The following is a 19,368-nucleotide window of genomic DNA, read 5'->3' on the forward strand; positions in this document are numbered from 1 at the left end:
GGTCTTCTACTCAGGTGCTGGACACAAGTGCATCTATTGGAGAGGCCCAAGCTGAGGATTCAGACACCTCCTCAGATGAATACACACAAGGACAGTTTGTCATAATCAAATATGAGGGAAAGCCATATGTGGGGCAGATTGTTACCATTAATAAAGAGGGGCTAGAGATAAACTGCATGAATCAACTTGGAAAAATGAAAAATGGTTTTGTCTGGCCAAAGGGGCGAGACTGCATTTTCTACAAAGAGCAGGAAGTTGTCTGTGGCATAGCAGAACCGCAACAGGGCAAACGGTTTGCTACCCTCACCAAATGTGACTGGCTGATGTACAATACAGTCTAAATGTCTATACCCTCACCAAATGTGACTGGCTGATGTACAATGCAGTCTAAATGTCTATTCTAATCTAATACTTTTGTACTTTCACTCACTGGACTGGACAATGAGGTAAGGTAGGACCCGAGACAAACATAGCGAAAATAGCTGATCTACAAGCTCTCAACGCATTGTGCTGCGAGAGCTTGTAGATCAGCTATTTTCGGAGTTGCACAACCCAGCACTCTTTAGCTAGTGGAGATGTGGTGTAACGACATGATTCGTAAATAAATTTGTTCAACTCAAAATGCTGTGTTCAAGTTCAGGAGACTTCGGAAAAAAGTAATACACCTGAATGCTGAGTTGTTTCCAATAATTGGTGTTAATAAAATGTTGCCTTGGCTCCCAGTGTGGCTATGCACCTTATTGTCTCTTTAAGATCCTTCTGCCGTGGGCCGGCAGAAGACTTAGGTGTGCGTAGCATTCCTGTGCACATCCTCATCATCCATCTACTACTACAATTCTTTGTTATCCTATGTTAAGGCCCAACAATACTATCCTGTTCAGAAATATTAAGGCCATGTTATTTAATGTTAAAGCAATTTTACTGTTGCTGTTTTTCCTGGGTAATTGTTTAATCAATCAGTAAAGTTCAGTACTCACTAATAGGTAGGTTAAAACACAGTTTGCTTTGACACATGAAGATATGGTCATCTGGTGTGACACTAAGTCATCTGGTGTGACATTCCAAATAGTGAGAAATCATACCTTTATTAATGATGAAACCGAAAAAATGTGTATGGTTTACATAGAAAATAGTATCAGGAAGAGTCACAAATATTTGTGTAATTTTAAAGAAAGTTTTTGTCAGAATAAAATTAAAATATGTTGAAAGATCGACAACATGGGCCTCACACAGAGTGTTGATTATGAAAAAAATATACAGATTCAATTAATTTTCACAAAACTATAGTGGATCAAAGGTTAGTTATGATAAAGGACTTTGATAAAGTGAGTAACTTAAGAAAGGTGTACTCCATTTTCATTTTATGAACAATTATTGTCATGTCACACCAGATGACGGTTTTAGGCACAAGTACAACAAACTGCTCAATAAAGTCTGATTCCAATAAAATATCTAAAAACAAAATGTGTTTCCATAAAGTTGAGAGTGAGTAGAACAAAAGTAAATACTTTTTATGCCTGCTATTTAAAGTTTTTTTAAAAACATGTTTTTTGGGGCGTCACGTCACTGACCCATATATAGTTTTATTCTTGATTTGAACTACTGTGGAACTGCGCTTAAATGGATATGCGAGGTGCGGAAAGTAAACGGACGGCGAAATGGCAGGTAATCTGTCTGGTGTTTATTTCATGTTTCTTGAACATAGTTTGTGGACAGATCCGCTATTCGATCCCCGAGGAACTGGAGCACGGGGCTTTTGTTGGGAATATTGCCGAGGATCTGGGTCTGGATGTGAACAGGCTCTCTGCGCGCAGATTCAGGATCGTTTCGGGCACGAAAAAGCAATATGTGGAGGTTAATTTGGAAAATGGCATTTTGTTTGTCAACGAGAGAATCGACCGTGAAGAACTATGCGAGCAGAGTTTGTCCTGTTCTTTTCATTTGCAAGTTGTGATCGAAAACCCTTTGGAACTGTACAGAGTGGAGATGGAGATTTTAGACGTGAACGACAACTCTCCCAGCTTTCCGTGGACCGAGTTTAACCTGGATATATCCGAGTCCGCCGTGCCGGGGTCTCGCTTCCCTCTGGAGAGCGCGCAGGACCTGGACATTGGAACCAACTCGCTCCGCTCCTACTTGCTGAGCGTAAACGAGCATTTCGTCCTGGACATACAGACACGCAGCGATGGAAGTAAATTCGCAGAGCTGGTGTTGGAGAGCCCGCTGGACAGGGAACAGCAGAGCGCGCACCAGATGGTCCTCACGGCCGTGGACGGAGGCGCGCCGGAGAGGTCGGGGACTGCGCAAATCGATATCACGGTGCTGGACGCGAACGACAACGCACCGGTGTTTGATCAGTCCTTTTACAGGGTCCGGCTCGTTGAGAATGCACCCAAAGGCACGGTTGTAATCAGACTCAACGCATCCGATTTGGACGAGGGCCCCAACGCAGATATAACCTACTCGTTCAGTGGCCACGCGCCCTTGAAAGTGCGCGAGCTTTTCAGCGTCGACCCTCGCACGGGAGAGATCAAAGTTAAAGGGCTGATCGACTATGAGAAGGCCAGGATGCATGAGATCTATGTCCAAGCTAAAGATAAAGGGCCTTCCGCCGTGGCGGTCCACTGTAAAGTGTTGGTGAATGTGCTGGACAGTAACGACAACCTCCCAGATGTCATCCTGACATCAGTGTCCACACCTGTCCAGGAGGACTCGGCCCCGGGCACTATAATAGCTGTCATCAGCGTCATGGACCGGGACGGGGACTCTGTGCACTGTGAGATCCCACACAATGTGCCCTTTCAGCTCCACTCCTCTTTCAAGAACTACTACACGTTGGTAACATCCGATTTTCTAGACAGGGAGGACGTGGCCGTGTACAACATCACCATCACAGCCAGAGATACGGGCTCCCCGCCCCTGTTCACTCGGAAAACTATTTTAGTGCAAGTGTCCGACGTGAACGACAACGCGCCTCAGTTTAAACAGCCTTCCTACAGTGTCTATTTGACAGAGAACAACGCGCCCGGCGCCTCCGTTTGCTCGGTGACGGCGCTGGACCCCGATTCGGGTCAAAACGCCTATCTGTCTTATTCCATTCTGGAAGGCAGTATCCAGGGAATGCCCGTGTCGACCTACGTGTCCATTAACTCGGATAATGGCAACATTTACGCACTGAGATCATTCGACCACGAGCAGCTCAGAAACTTTCAAATCAAAGTTCAGGTTCAAGACGCGGGCTTTCCTCCCCTGAACAACAACGTCACTGTCAATATCTTTATTTTGGACCAAAATGACAACGCACCGGTTATTGTGTCACCGGTGCCACAAAACGGCACGGCACCCACCGAAGTGGTCCCCAGATCGGTGGACGCTGGCTACCTCGTTGCCAAAATCACTGCCACTGACGCAGATGCTGGTCAGAACTCGCGTCTGTTTTACCAGATGCTCCAGGCGCCAGACCCCACATTGTTCAGCATCGCGCTGTACACAGGCGAAATCAGGACAATTCGCCGATTGGTGGAGAGAGACCCCACAAGGCAGAGACTGGTCATTCTGGTCAAGGACAACGGTCAGCCACCCCTCTCGGCCACGGTTTCCATCATCCTGTCAGTTGTTGACAGCGCGCCAGAATTACAGCCTGAATTCGGCGACCTCGCACTGAGCCCACATTACAGCTCCAACTTCACTCTGTACTTAATAGTGTCCCTGGGCACGATCTCATTCACGTTTCTAGTGGCTATTATTGTCCTGCTTGCAATAAAGAGTTTCAGGGGCAGACATTCAATCAGGGAATACAATTTCTCCGTCTGTGGCTGCTGTTGCCGCTCACGGTCAGAGACATCTACAGTAGATATGTTCAAAAAGTCCAACTTAAGTGTGCAATTACCCACAGGCACTTCGAGCTGTGCCGAAGCAAATGGCAACGGCACTATATCCCAGGTGTACTGTTATAAAATGTGTCTGACACCAGAATCATCCAAAAGTGATTTCATGTTCCTCAAGCCATGCAGCCCAATAATGGCCGTTCCACAGAATAATGCCAAGAGCACAGACTATCTGACATCTGGATGGAGCACGCTAGACCGCAACGAGATCGTCAACAACAGAGCCACAACTCCAAATGAGGTATAGCCTAGGCCTATATAGGCTATAGGGGACAAAGACGAAACTAAAAATAAAACATGAAATAAGCTAATTACATTTTAGTTTTTCCCAGGATAGTATTCCTGTCCTGGGACGATTTTTTAAGTGTGCCTGCTGCTCCCTAAGTGTGTGCAACCTTGTGTAACTCTGAAACATGTCAAATGACACCACCCACAAGTTTGTACGACAAACGGTTGATGAGTTATAACCAAATAAAGTTTCGGCCAATCAGAAGAGGGTGCGGGGCTAAGTTAAACCAATTAAGCTGAAGAACTCTGAAACATGTCAAATGACACCACCCACAAGCTTGTACGACAAACGGTTGATGAGATAAAGTTTTGGCCAATCAGAAGAGAGGGCGGAGCTAAGTTAAACCAATTAAGGTGAAGAACTCTGAAACAAGTCAAATGACACCACCCACAAGTTTGTACGACAAACGGTTGATGAGTTATAGCCAAATAAAGTTTCGGACAATCAGAAGAGGGTGCGGGGCTAAGTTAAACCAATTAAGGTGAAGAACTCTGAAACAAGTCAAATGACACCACCCACAAGCTTGTACGACAAACGGTTGATGAGTTATAGCCAAATAATGTTTCGGCCAATCAGAAGAGGGGCGGAGCTAAGTTACACCAATTAAGGTGAAGAACTCTGAAACAAGTCAAATGACACCACCCACAAGTTTGTACGACAAACGGTTGATGAGTTATATCCAAATAAAGTTTCGGCTTAAGAGGGACTGGGATTACGTAATACCTTCGTTCCTATTGGCCTAAATCCAGACACCAAGTTTCAAGACGGTACCATGCTGTGAACTGGAGATTTGGCTGTTTAAAGCCCAGCCAATAGGAATCCAGAGGGGCGGGGCTTAATCAATTACAGCTCGTCCCTATTGGCCGGAAAAAGTCCAGTCATGTGAGCGTTTTAAAGTTTAAATCACCCCATTCTAAGTCAATGGGGTTTTTGGGGTGTCGTGTTTGCGAATTACATTAATAATAGCAGTAATAGCACCCCATTCCCGGCCGAGCCGCACGTTTTGATGTATATATTGCGGGGGTGGCGTAAATCATGCAGCAGTTATTACGTGCCGAAATTTGGGGCGAAATGACATAATTAGTGACCTATAGGAGTAATTCACCCCCAAAATGACTTTTTTTCTATTGATTATTCACCAAGACAAAAATGTGAATACAATAAATGTACCCCCATTTGTTCCGGATAGGGACCCAAATGGATTCGGGTCCCCATCCGGAATCAATGGGGGTAGATTTATTCTAATCAAAAAATTTTCTTAGGAATGCGACAAAAAACTAAAAAATATTATTGAACTCAAGTCTCCATGGGGTGAATAATCAATAGGAAAAAAAAAGTCATTTTGGGGGTGAACTACTCCTTTAAGTATGGCGGATTGCAATAAGTGTTTTGCCATTGCATGGCAGGCACACTTAACTAGGCTACTTTGATTGTTCAGAACTAGTGGTGAAAATGAGAAACTTCTGGGAACCCAGATTAGTTCAGAACCAACCTACATAGTTCTTTTATAGGAAAAGAGGCATACTGTATAAATAGGCTTGGCTGAATTTGCATATCTTGAAACATCTCTTGCATGTGTTGTGGGGGCACCATTAAGGCCAGCAAGATGCATAAGATTGTTCTTTTATTTGATATGTTCACTGAAATTCCTCATGTTTTAATTTTACAGCTTAAGAATGCAAACAAGGACTGGACTTTGACAAAGAACCAACGGAATCTGGAATACAAGAGGTGAATACAGTCAGTGGTGGAAAAAGCACTAAAATGTTTTACTTAAGTAAAATTACACGTATTGGTATCAAAATGTATTTAAAGTACCAACAGTAGAAAGTATACTCATTATGCATTGCAGAATGTCCCATTTCACAAGTTTTCAAAAGTATAAATGTATAAAACATCCTTTGAAAATAGCAGATCTACAAGCTGTGATGGAGTAGAAGTAAAAGTACTTAAAATTGGAAATGCTCCAGTAAAGTAAAAAATGCCTTAAAGGACCAGGTCACCTCTGGGACAACCAGATCTTATTTTATTGTTGTGTGGGACACGATCAACACAATCCTGAGTTATTTTTTGTCCCACACAACAATAAAATAAGATCTGGTTGTCCCAGAGGTGACCTGGTCCTTTAACCTAAAGTGCAGTACTTAGTTACTTTACACCACTGAATACAGAGTTAAACCAGGTACAACACATGCATGAATGAGTACATCTAAACACTCAAACATATACGTTTTGTTTCTCTCATTCGTAATCGTAGGTACAGTTCAAATCTAGAAAGGACACTTCCTCGTCCACCTAAACACAATCCAGATGGTTTTTCTTGTCCTGTGGCACCGCAGTATTGGACCTGGGGGAATCACATGCGTGGTGGTATGTATGAAGTACTATGAATTTAGGTTCCTCATTTGCTCTGAGAAGACATCTATGGACATGACACTGATTTGGGCCTGCCTGCACACATGTGCTTTAAATGTTGTACGCTTTCTAATATCATGTTATATTGTACACACAGACCAGTGTTAAGTTTGTCAGCTTATTTAGATGTAGTCTTAGTCTTGTAGACAAATACTTAATATTTGTAGTCAATTATTTTGTCATTTCTAAGACGGTGAAAACTAAAAAGGTTTAGTCCAGTTTTAGTGAATTAAATGAGGACAATACAGGTATTGGATTTAAGACATGACTGGGGGAAGAGAATTATCATAACATATATTATTTCACCACAGCTTGAATTACATTTGTATACATAGCATATAACACAAGCAGCTGCTCAGCAAAGAAAGAAAGAAAGAAAGAAAGAAAGAAAGAAACATTGCCATGAGGAATATAGGCCTATACACAACATACAAACAGTAGATACTGTATACTGTATTCCAGAGCCAGAAACAATCACTGAACATGTTTCATTGCCACCCAGTCATTGGGTCCCAAAATTACAGCAATAGTATAACAGCTTTTATCACATTAGTATACAGACAGCATACAACACAAGCAGCAGAAGCAAATAAAATAAAGAGTTCCTACCTTGAGAAGTCTTCTACTTGACTTCCTCAATTGTGTGATTCATGGCCAGGGTCAAACTCATGGACATAAAGATAAAGCTCACTCTCTCTAGTTCATCCCTGATAGGCCCCAAATGGCTTTCCTCCATACATCTGGCTAGCTCTCCAGTCCTTTCCTCCCCTGCTGGGAGCTCTCTGTGTCAATGGCACCGACCAGCCATGGCTGCCATCTTCCCACTCAGCCTTGGCAGCCCCTCATACAGATGCTTGTTGGTAGCATGTTCATCCTGGTTGATATTTTGTATTGCACATTGCATTCTGGTGTAGCACAGTGGCCAGGGACCTCTGTAGGGCAGGCTTCAGGGTCCAACATTAACAGCTTCATAGGAAAATTGGACTCTAGTCTACACTACAGTAGTAATTCTCAACTAGAGCGCTACTCCACTTCAGCATACAGTATATTATGTGTATTGTAGTCCTCAGCACCATGGACAGCACCACTCCACTTCAGCATACAGTTTACTGTAGTCTTCAGTACCATGGACAGCAGCACTCTACTTCAGCATTGTAGTCTTCATAATACCATGGACAGCGCCAACCTGCGCTTGCTTCCTTCATTTCAAGGACCCAGTCAGTGGTTTTCAATCCTGTTGCACTTCCCCACACTGGCCATAGCATTCAGAGCCCTCCATGCAAGCAAGGGTGTCCCCCTGCAATAGTTGACAGCGTTAAAGTTAATTTTATATTGGATAGTTGACAGATATTTAACCGCAGAACCATCAAAGTAAGGCCTACTCAACTTTATATTTGTAATTTGTATTTTCAATTACTTCAAAACCAAATGATATGTTGAGAGATGTAAATAGTAATTCTACATTTTACCCCTTTATTATTTGTTAATAATTACTGCCATAACTGTGGAACTGCACTTACAAAAGAAAATAATAATGCCTTGATTGAGCAGAGTTGTTATATGGACATTATGAAGTTAGGCTATGACGTAGATGAAATCTTCATGTATTCCTTACACACAGCCAGATCCTGTCCTATACCCTCCTGCGTCGGTGAGTCATAGCGGCAGCATTAAAAGTTGTGACGCACTGGATGTGTCACCCTGCTGCAACTTGGAATTTCATATCACTTTGAAAGTTGTGGCAGAAAACGTGTGTTTGGTAAAATATCTCCACATTTCCACGGGATTCACATGGATGACATTCACCTATACCCCACAGGGTCCAAATGATTGCAGGACTGAACATAATGAAAACTTCCAGGAGCACATTATGTATGGGGCACAGTGCACAGGTCCCCAATGCACCCGTCAATGATGTGCACCCGTTTTCATATGTTCAGTTCAGCAGTCATTAAGGGTCCCTTTGGAGAGGAGAATGTGCTCTGTGTGAAGCTCAAAAAGTGGAGATATATTACTAAACACACATTTTATGCCATTACTTTCAAATGGATATGAAACTAGACGACAATAGCTGACTCCAAGCCAATTAATTATTGGGCGAGTACCCAGGCAGCCACATTTTTTTTCTTTTCCTGCTTTTTTTTTTAGACTAGGCATTTCCCTTTTGGATGTTGCCCCCAGACTTTAAGTATTACAAGCACAATTAATAAATAACCAAGAAAAATATGTTGAATTCTATGGTTTATTCAATAAGGCTATACAGTCAAAAGTGAAACAAGACAAAATAGGCCATCACTTAGTGTGTGTTAGGCAAGTCAGTAGAAGGTCTTCTATTAGCCGTTTGTTTCAACAGGATATGTATGTGCTGTGTTACAAAATGCAACAACTACTAGGCTACTAATACTACCACTATATTAATGTGTAATAATAATAATAATATAATAACCAGTAAGACGCCTAAGGGTGAAAAGTGACCTTGTGCAGGACGGAATTCACACAGGACGGAATTCATTTGCAAGTGTGATTGAGTTTGAGTTGCGGTTTGTTGTTCAAGTTGGACAAAATGTGCACCAAATATGAATATGACTGACGTCTGACATCATAGATGTCTTATGTTGAGACATGAGACTCACACAATATGTCCATATATGGGCATTCCAAGCTATGGGCTTAATATTGATGACATCAGGGATCTCCATATATCTGCATACAAGCGACAAGGACAGAATTCATTTGCCAAGTAAGACTTGTGTCGTGGGAGCTACACTGGTTAGACTGACACAATATGTATGTATTGGCATTCCCAGATATGGGCTTAATATTGATGACATCAGGGATATCCATGTGGTAAAGTGACTGACTTTCCCACTTTGCCATGATTATCATCACTTCCCTTGTTCCAGCCACATGGTCAGCTACAAACATTTCAAATGCTAGTATGCTAGCTACCTCTATGTATTCAGAGAGTTTGCTTTATGCCTTGACCCCCATTATTTGAATTTACCTTCAATATTCCTTCAAGTTCCAAATAACACACAGCACATTTGGTTTGTTTAAAACATACATTATTTATTCAAAAGATCAGCTTTGCTAAACCTTACTTGCTTCCTGTGATGTTACTGCTCACTGATTCTCCAAAAGAGTCTGACACCTGGCTCAGAGGCTCATTTTATAGTGAAGAGCAGGTGATTGGAGCAAACCACTTGACAGGGGAGTTTGAATTGGGCCAAAATGTTTATTGCTCATAAAATGGAACTGGGTTACCAAACAATATAAATGCTTACTTTTATGATTGATAATGATATGTGATGTGTTTATGAAATGTTTTCTTAGCTTGATTCACTTGAATTGAAGTTGAATTTAGGTAGTGTTCCTGATTGAGGAAAGTTGGTTTGAACCAACTAGGGGAGGTCCCTCACTACTTAAGGTCTTTGGAAATTGCTTTGAGTCAGTCATTGTCTCTGCACTAGAGAACTAGGGGGCACAATGCTCAGGGAGAGCTCTGTCCCTTAGCAGTACTGAAGTCCGATAGTACTTGTACCGATTGCTTGCGTTGAGGTATTATGGTGCTTTAGGCATTGTTTTTTTCATGTATTTATTTTTTGTCTATTTTTCTACTTACATTTTTGAATATTTTTGTCCAACCAACTTGCAAGAGAAATAAATCTCCATTTTTGAAACGCTCGTTTGTCTTGTTCTGTACACCTGCCCTCGTCTAAACAAACTCATTTACAGGGCATAAAAGGGATTCCGTAATAATGATAAAAAAGCATAAAATTATACAAGTTGAGACTCATTCAGCATGTCAAACTATCTATTATTGAAAAAAGGGGAGATGACATGCACATCCAACCCTAGTTGGGCAGGTGCTGAGCGAACGAGTAGATACTAGAAAAATAAACAAAAACACTCGCACACTGTGGGCTCACATGCGAAAAAGAGTCTGAAGAAGAGCAGTGTTGCTCGAAACGTCACAAAACTATTATTATCATCAATATGACCTCATAGTACTGACATCGTAGACAAGCTTCTAACTAAGTAGTGGATACCACAATGGGTACAATGAGTACTCTGACAACAAATTACAACGGGTATTGCATAAATGCAATCCCATCTTCCAAGTCAGATATTGTATACAGTATTTAGTTTTTTGGCAAAATCTGGCACCATTACATCAATGTGCATTGTCCCTCTGCTAAGTAAATAAGCCCCTAAGTATGAGATCAACAAATCTACTCAGATGCATAGTAATTAAAGCATTGGAAAACGAACCTACAGTAAGAATTACATCTTGTGTGTCTTTACAGAGTGCAAAATGTCTCTTCAGGAGGGAGCAGTTCCTAACTACTCATGGACCCAAAGGTATACCCAGCCTCAGTCTACACAGACCTCACCCGACTACCAGCACAACGTATACATCCCTGGCACCCCGTCTGGCTATTGCACTCTGAAGCCAGCATCCAGAGGTGAACTAGATGTGTACAACTCCTTCTCTACTTTTGGGAAGAAAAAAAGGTTCCACGCCACCCTGGACAAAGATGATGACCTCAGTGATATCTTTAAATGATACACATCATGTTCTTGAGCTTAGCCTATAATACTATTTAGCCACTTCGTTGCATGACCCTCTAGACAGAATGACGTGCAGTAACTGAAAAAAGTGTCAACATGACCTGTGGTCATGCAACAAAGTATATAAATAAGCCTTTAGTGGGGATTCTATGGCATGTCCTGCTCAAATATATTCTATACTTTACCAAAAAACTCTATTCAAACATTGACATTCTAGATGGCTATTAGAACATTATTTAATATTCTGAGGTTTTGTGAATGGCCATATCTGGAACAAGAATAAAGGGCCAACATGTCAGTTTCACACACCGTTTGCATTTATAGTAAATGGATGAGGAGGACATATTATACTCTCAAATAAACTGTCTTAAGTTCTTGATACAAGGCCTGGTGATGTTACAGTAAAGGAAGAAAAGGTGTTATTAATGTTTTGAATTTATGTCTAACTTGTCCTTTGGCTTTTTTTGTGAATGCAGGGGCATCAACCTTTTCCATTAGCAAGTGAAACTTGTACATTGTTTATTAATTATGCATATATATATATATATATATATATATATATATATATATATATGATTATGTATATGAATATGATTATCTTAAAAAAAAAAAAAAAAAAGGACAGCACAGTAGGCTTTTGGTATTCCTATTAGAACCCTGATAAACAGACTAAACAACTTTACTTTGTTGTATCTCCTGAAGTAAAAATACAGGTTTGTGAATACAGGTATATGGGTGAGACTGAATATAGGCTAATTGAATAAATATTTATTTTAGTTGAGCTAAGGGATCCAAATAACTATGTATATAATGGATGAAAATAAAGCTGGTTTCAAGTTGGATTTTAAAAGTCTTTATCTTTTTTTCCTTAAAAAATAAAATAACTTGTTATGACCAAAATATGAGTACAACAAGACCACTGATAAGAACCAATATTTGATATCAACATCATTGGATGGTCACATAGTGTAGACTCGAGTATAAAGAGCTCACCTCCAACCTCAAATATACTTTCAATATGTTCTCCTTCCCGTGAAGGCACCCTAGTACAAGGCCATACAGTAGTACAGTAAGGGAGTTATTGACTAAAAAGGTAGCAAACTGAATTTGTACAGAAATGGCACAAATGGAATTTTCTTATTAGTGGGAAACCATACAGTTTGTATCTTTTATTTGTTTTTGTTTTTCTGCCTCATCATATCAGCTTTGGGTAATACTTCTACAAGTAGTAGTGAGCACAGAGCTTTGAAAAAACTGTTATTATGCACATTGGCTGTAATATGACATTTCAACAGCAGTGAAAGTGCATTGTGTACCTCCTATGAAAATATTTACACAATGACACTGCTATAGTTATTAAACTCATAAACATGGATTATATTACTTATTACTTAAGGCAGAAACTACTATTAGAGCACTATTGTTCAAATTGGAAATGAGTCAGTGAGTTGGGACAAACCTGGTGCAAGCTTCATTATCGAACTCCTATTTCCCTTTTGACAATCTTTTGTGGACCCTTGGTCCTGTGCTCTACATCACCATTAATTGGCAATTGTGGATTGTGATATCATTTCCATTGGTCACCGTGACAACAACCTATTTCTTTCATCCCCAGTCCCAAACTCCCCATTTCAATATGTTTTCTTTCTCTCTTTTCTTTCTTTTTGAGGGTCCTTTCCTTGGATGTTGTGGTAAAACTGCCTTGTGTCACTTCATCCTACAGTAGGTGTGTTATCCACTTGAACCCTATCAAGTGGATATAATCCATATTTTGGGGGGGGAGGGGCAGCAACTCGTTGCAACTCGTTGTGAGCTTGTAGTACTCCATTCCTTTGGCAGCAACATGATGCTGTATAGTAATTAGTTAAAGGCTCCGTTAGTTATCTAGTTTCCCAAACAGTGGGTCAGGACCCATTTGTATGTCACAGACCAATTTTTATGGGTCACGGCTCGATCATTGTATACCGGTATATCTTTTTTAAGCATTTTAAAGCAAACAAATCAAATACATTCCATAAATAAAAACATATAATAATTAAGAAGTAGCCGATCTTCAAGCTTGCTTGAAAAGTTTGGGAAACACTGTCTAAATTGTAGGACGAAGGCTATACATTCTCCTGGTGGAGGCTCCTGCACTGGCAGGTGAGCCAGTAGGATATGGCAGCAGTGACAACGCAGAAATGTGTGTGGGAGGAATCAATAAAAAAAGGGGTACAAAATAATTGGCTACTCTACAGGTTTAGAACGGTGTCCCCTGCTTGTGAGTTCCAATCAGAAGTCTTGGCTCACTGAATACAATATGTGGGCTGGCAGGGTATGGTTTGTTGTTTGCTGTTTGCAGAAGAGCCACTGGGTGGTGCACTGGAGCAACATATATCTGTGTTTTAATTGGGCTGATAGGGTCTTTAGAAAGGTAATCAGTCAATCCCCATCTCTCTGTTCTCCCCGTCTTGCAGTGAGACTGGAGCCATGACACAGTCTAAAAATATACAGCAAATGGTGCAGAAAGACTGAATTCTAAACTGACTGAACTGGTATGAAAGGTGTGGTGAAGCATAATACAATTAGAATCAGTACAGCACATATAGGATAATGTTACTTCCTATACATTACCAATGACACATACTCTTTCATTTAGGCAGGGGTCATCAATATGTCCATACACGGACAAATGTGTCCTAGTTTGGTATTTTTTACACACCATTATAATGTTCTTATTTTAAGACCCAATTACTAAATGTCAAGTCTCCAGGTTTTCTTCAGAATATACAGTATATGACACTGTGTCCACTAGTACTAGCGCTCACATATATTTACAAGGCCCCGATAACTCCGAGAGTTATCAGTCCATTTGGTTCCATTTGAACACTCAGAGTTCCAGACCTGTAGGCCTACATGTTGGCTCACTGAAAAGGCTCTGCAGAAGAAAGAAAGAAAGAAAGAAAGAAAGAAAGAAAGAAAGAAAGAAAGAAAGAGAAACTGAAGTAAACCAAACACTTAAAGGACAGAGTAAACATTAATGATGTGTTTTCAGTGTGACTTGGGTAATTATTATGTTGTTCAATGTTACGTCCATGAGTGGCAGTAACTCACTGTTTGTGTTCAAAGGTCAATCATTAAGCAGCTTAATGTATGCTTAATTTAAGCCTACATGTATTTTTATACTGTATGTGACATGCTCAATTGAAGGGTATAAGAGGACGGCAGGATTTTGGACGAAAGACTCTCTTTTATTTCTGGTGATTACAGAACTGACTGCCATGCCTGCAAGTAAACTTGTGGTCGTAAATGGCACAGATATCAGACAGAGGCTCTCGTCTGAATGCTCTTATGGTTGATGTAGGCCAGGTGTAAGAATCTGCCATCACCCACGCTGCCTACAGCAGTGATTTCTAAATGTTTTAATTTCAAGGACACCCATGCCTATATTAGCCACATATCCCAATAACTCCGAGGGTCCATTTGGATTCATTTGTACGATCTATACAGACATAAGGGTCCATTTGGTTCCTATTACTATAAATAATTTAACTGAGTTCCAAGGGATCCAGTTAAGTTACCCAGGCCTCGTGGACTCCTGGGGGTCCCCGGACCCAACTTTGAGAATCACTGTCTGGCAGTAGTTTAAAGTCAACACAGACCCAGCTTAGGCCTATAGATATAGGCTATTTTCGGCAAAGAGACCCCTGGGGGACCCCGGTCAACTAGAGTTTAATTTATGTCCTTGCATAATGTGTCATATACTGTAATGAGAACAAGTGCTAATGTAAGGCTGACACATTAACCTAAAATGGAGGGGGGGGGGGGGGGGGGGAGCAGTTAACAGTTACTCAATGATGTAAAGCAGTGGTTCTCAAACCTGGGGTCGGGACCCCAAATTATTTAATGGGGTCCCCAGATGATTAGCTTAATGTATTTTTTTAAATTATTATTATTATTTTATTTATTTTTTATCTACATGCTCACAACACGTTGCGAGGCGTTGTGAGCATGTATCAGCTATTTTCACAATATTCATCTGTGGAACCAAGTCACATTAAATGTAATACGTACAATTGCAAGTGTTTGTCAGGGTGGGGGTCCCCAGTTCAAATATGTTTACTTTGGGGGTCACAGCCTAAAAGGATTTGAGAACCCCTGGTGTAAAGTAACTATTAAAGTACAGTCATTTATTTACTTACTGTACTTTAGTACAATTTTGAGGTATTTGTACATTACTCGAGTATTTCCAATACTAAAACTTTTACTTCTACTCCACTACATCTCAGGTCCAAATATTGTACTTTTACTCCACTAGATTTACTTGAAAACGTATAGTTACTTTGTATATTATCAGGCTAGGCAATACAAAACAATAAAACATAGGCCTACATTAACCACTTCAGCCCTATACATTCCAGCCATTTGAAAATAGCTGATCTACAAGCTGACAATGTGTTGCAATGGGACACATTGTGAGCTTGTAGATCTGCTATTTTCAAAAAGGTTTTATACATTGAAAACTTGTGAAACGGGACATTCTGCATAATGAGTATATGCCTACTCTATACTTTTGGTACTTTAAGTACATTTTAGTAGCCTACTTTACTTAGCCTACATTTTGAATTAGCCTACCTCTTATACTTGTAACCGAGTAGGCCTATTTCTACATTGAAGTATTGATACTTTTACTTGAAATGTGACTATGTGAGTAGGCTGTATACTTTTTTTTTATTGATAAAGTGCTAATGTAAGGCTGACACATTAACTAACCTAAGAAAGTGAGGAGGGGGCATTAATTAACAGTTACTGTATGATATCTTTGTTAAAACAGCCTATGAATCATACATTTCTTAAAATCACACAGCAAGAATGGGGGACTGATCAATGCTTCGTCCATCCCTAAGTTAAATGGGGCCACCCACAACAAATCCTAGCGACGCCTCTGCACAGCGCACCGCTGGAGATCATAGCATCCTTTGGCCTACTGCAACGCAGCATCAGCATCACTACCACGCGTGGAGATAAAGACTGACAGCGTTTGAATTCATCAGCACAAGAACCCGAATCAAACGACAAGCTTGTTGTTTCATTTATCATCGTTGATTCGTTTTGAGGTGGGGGAAAAGAGATACACGATGGCACGCATGAGGGCATGGTGGGTCGCTGGTCTTTATGGCTTCATGGTGCTGTGGGGATTCGCTTTCTCCATCACTCGGTACTCGATACCAGAAGAAATGGAAGACGGGTCTTTTGTCGCCAACTTGGCCACAGATCTGGGACTCGAAATTCGCAGTTTGGTGCAACGGAAAGCGAAGCTTGACGTCGTGCACAGTAAGAATTATTTTGACATTAACAAAGAGACCGGAGAGCTGTTCATACGCGAAAAGATAGACCGGGAAACCATATGCACCAGCAAGACCACGTCTTGCTTTCTGAAAATGGATGTCATACTTGAAAACCCCATTCGCATTTTCAACATCGAGGTAGAGATAATGGACATTAATGACAATGCGCCGGTGTTTCGGAGAAAGACAATGCACTTGGACGTATCTGAGTCAGCCGCTCCCGGCGAGAGGTTCTCATTGACGAACGCCGTGGATGCAGATGTTGACACGAATTCTATCAAGACCTACTATCTCAGCGAAAGTGAGTATTTTATCATTGACATACAGACGGGGAGCGACGGCTCTAAGTACGTCGATCTGGTGCTCAACAGCAATTTAGACCGAGAAAAGCACGCCGTTCACTATTTGATTTTAACAGCTGTGGACGGCGGAATCCCCGCCCGCTCGGGAACAGCCAGCATCATAATCAAGGTTCTGGATATCAATGACAACGCTCCCCTTTTCACCCAGCCGATATATGCGGTTAATGTCAGCGAGAACACCCCCATTGGAACGGTCATAATGGTTTTGAACGCAACAGATCTGGACGAGGGCATGAACGCCGAGTTGATATATTCACACACGCTGTACACGTCTGAAAAGACGCAAGACATATTCTCACTGGATCAGAATACGGGAGAAATAAAAGTGAAAGGGGTGCTCGATTATGAGGAGAGCCAAAGCTTTGACATGTATATACAGGCCCAGGATAAAGGACCAAACCCGCTGTCAGGACAGTGTAAAGTGATGGTATTCATCACTGACCTGAATGACAATTATCCCGAGGTGACCATTAAATCTTTAAAAAATACAGTGAAGGAGGATATTGCATTAGGAACACTAATCGCAGTAATAGGAGTCACTGACAAGGACTCCGGAGTTAATGGTGAAGTTGACCTCACTTTGAATCAACAAGAAACATTGCCATTTGTTCTAAATAAGTCATCAGAGGACTACTTTCAACTACTCGTCTCAAAGCCACTGGACAGAGAAATCATCAGCAAGTATGACATCACACTTAGAGTTACAGACCGAGGTTCGCCAGCCTTATCTGAGAGTGAGACAATCACCCTGGAGATTCTGGATGTCAATGACAACGCACCAATGTTCCCACAGTCCTTCTACACTATCCACGTCGTGGAGAATAATGTGCCCGGGGCGCTGCTGACAACTCTCAGCGCTTTTGACCCAGATCTCAATGAGAATCAGTACTTGGTTTATTTCATAATGGAGAAGGAGATTGTGAACATGTCCATGTCAATGTTGTTCTCCATCAACCCAGAGAACGGTAACCTCTATGCCCTTAAGACCTTTGACTACGAGAGAGAGCGAGACTTCCTTTTCCACATTGAAGCAAGAGACTCTGGCGTTCCTCCACTCAGCAGCAATGTGACAGTCCAGATTATCATTCTGGACCAAAATGATAACAGGCCACTTATTGTGTCACCTTGGAGGGCACAAGGATCAGTGATAGAGGAGGTGATACCAAGGTCCACAGATAAGGGACACCTGATCGCCAAAGTGATTGCCATTGATGCAGACTCTGAACAGAATTCCAGGGTCACCTACCAGCTCCTACAGATTACAGACGCATCACTATTTAGCCTCGATCAGTATAACGGAGAAATACGGACGACAAGGATGTTCAGTTACAGAGACCCACGCCAACAGCGACTAGTTATAGTGGCTAAAGACAACGGTCAGCCCGCTCTCTCCGCCACGGTCACCATCAAGATCACTACTGTGGAACACGTGATGTCATTTTCTGAGACGACAGAGGGGCCAGTCGAATATTACGACATCTTCACGGACATAAACCTGTATTTGGTCATTGGTTTAGGGTCTGTGTCCTTTCTTTTGCTGATTACCATCTTGGTAATTATTGTGCTGAAGTGTCAGAAACCAAAACCAAAGCCCCTCAAGATGCCCCCGGGAACTATCAATAGGAACAGTATTATTAGCAGAAACAGCATGATCAGTCAGAGGAGCTCCACCATTGCAGACTCCACACTCATCTCCAGTGATGCCTACTGGTATAGTTTGTTTTTGGCCGAAACCAGGAAGGGCAAGGTGGTCGTGAGGCAGCCCATCGTGCCCAAAGGAGCCGGGTACTTTGTGTCCAGTATACCCAGGAGTGGAAGCATACCAACTGAGATCAGCGACTCCAGAGCATCTACACTACAGGTATTATGCAATTATGTTAAGATGTACAGTATGTGAAGCATACCATCAAACACTGGCTCAGAGACTCAGTTGTGACCTGACAGTTGTTTGGAATCTATGGTGGTATCGGTAGATGAAGGTGACACAATGTACAGTTAAAATAATGATTTTTACACAGAAACACCTGTGCTCATACCCACCAAAACTGGTTGTGTAACAAGTCTAACAAGACAGGAGCTGAAGAATGACATTCTTCAGGCTTTTTGTTGTAGTGTAAACAGGACATAATCATCCCTGCATTTTGGCATGAAGACCCTTGATTTTGACCTATCAGTAATACTTTATAGTTTACAAGCTGAAGAGCCAGGAGCCCAGAGGTGAAGATTTGACAAAATGTGACACTTTGCATATCAATTTTGAGACATTTAGCCATTATCTTAAATGATATACTAGGCCGATGCCCTTTGGGAATTTCCTACTCGATAAATCGGTAAAGATGCAAGGTGGGAATGCAAGCAATATTTGGTTATGCAATTCCTGTGTACTTGTGGTGTCTTACAGTACCCATAATCATAGTATATTAAAGTTTTAATACAACAATTCCAACATGGATTAATTTCAACCAAGAAATGTCCACTATATTATTAACATCTGGAGTTAATAATAATAGGACTCC

At 41.3% G+C, this 19,368-nt stretch overlaps 2 protein-coding genes across 2 annotated transcripts in view; both read left to right on the top strand.

Moving 5' to 3' along the window:
• Positions 1–1,620: 1,620 nt before the first annotated feature.
• Positions 1,621–11,158, top strand: LOC308304783 (protocadherin-10-like; the record flags this gene model as incomplete). The annotated part of the gene is made up of 4 exons (XM_080749413.1): positions 1,621–4,128; positions 5,846–5,907; positions 6,434–6,546; positions 10,899–11,158. The coding sequence occupies 4 exons, from the start codon at positions 1,621–1,623 to the stop codon at positions 11,156–11,158; spliced, it is 2,943 nt and encodes a 980-aa protein (XP_080605539.1).
• Positions 11,159–16,280: 5,122 nt separating this feature from the next.
• LOC308304784 (protocadherin alpha-C2-like) overlaps positions 16,281–19,368 on the top strand; it is a gene marked incomplete at its 5' end in the record, with an annotated part of 37,603 nt that continues 34,515 nt past the window's right edge. The window contains one exon of the mRNA XM_080749414.1: positions 16,281–18,713. Within this exon, the coding sequence (XP_080605540.1) occupies positions 16,281–18,713 (2,433 nt within the window). The remainder of the gene's footprint in view (positions 18,714–19,368) is intronic.

Source organism: Nannobrachium achirus (assembly GCF_963921795.1).
Source record: "Nannobrachium achirus genome assembly, chromosome: 19".
Classification (NCBI taxonomy): Eukaryota; Metazoa; Chordata; class Actinopteri; order Myctophiformes; family Myctophidae; genus Nannobrachium; species Nannobrachium achirus.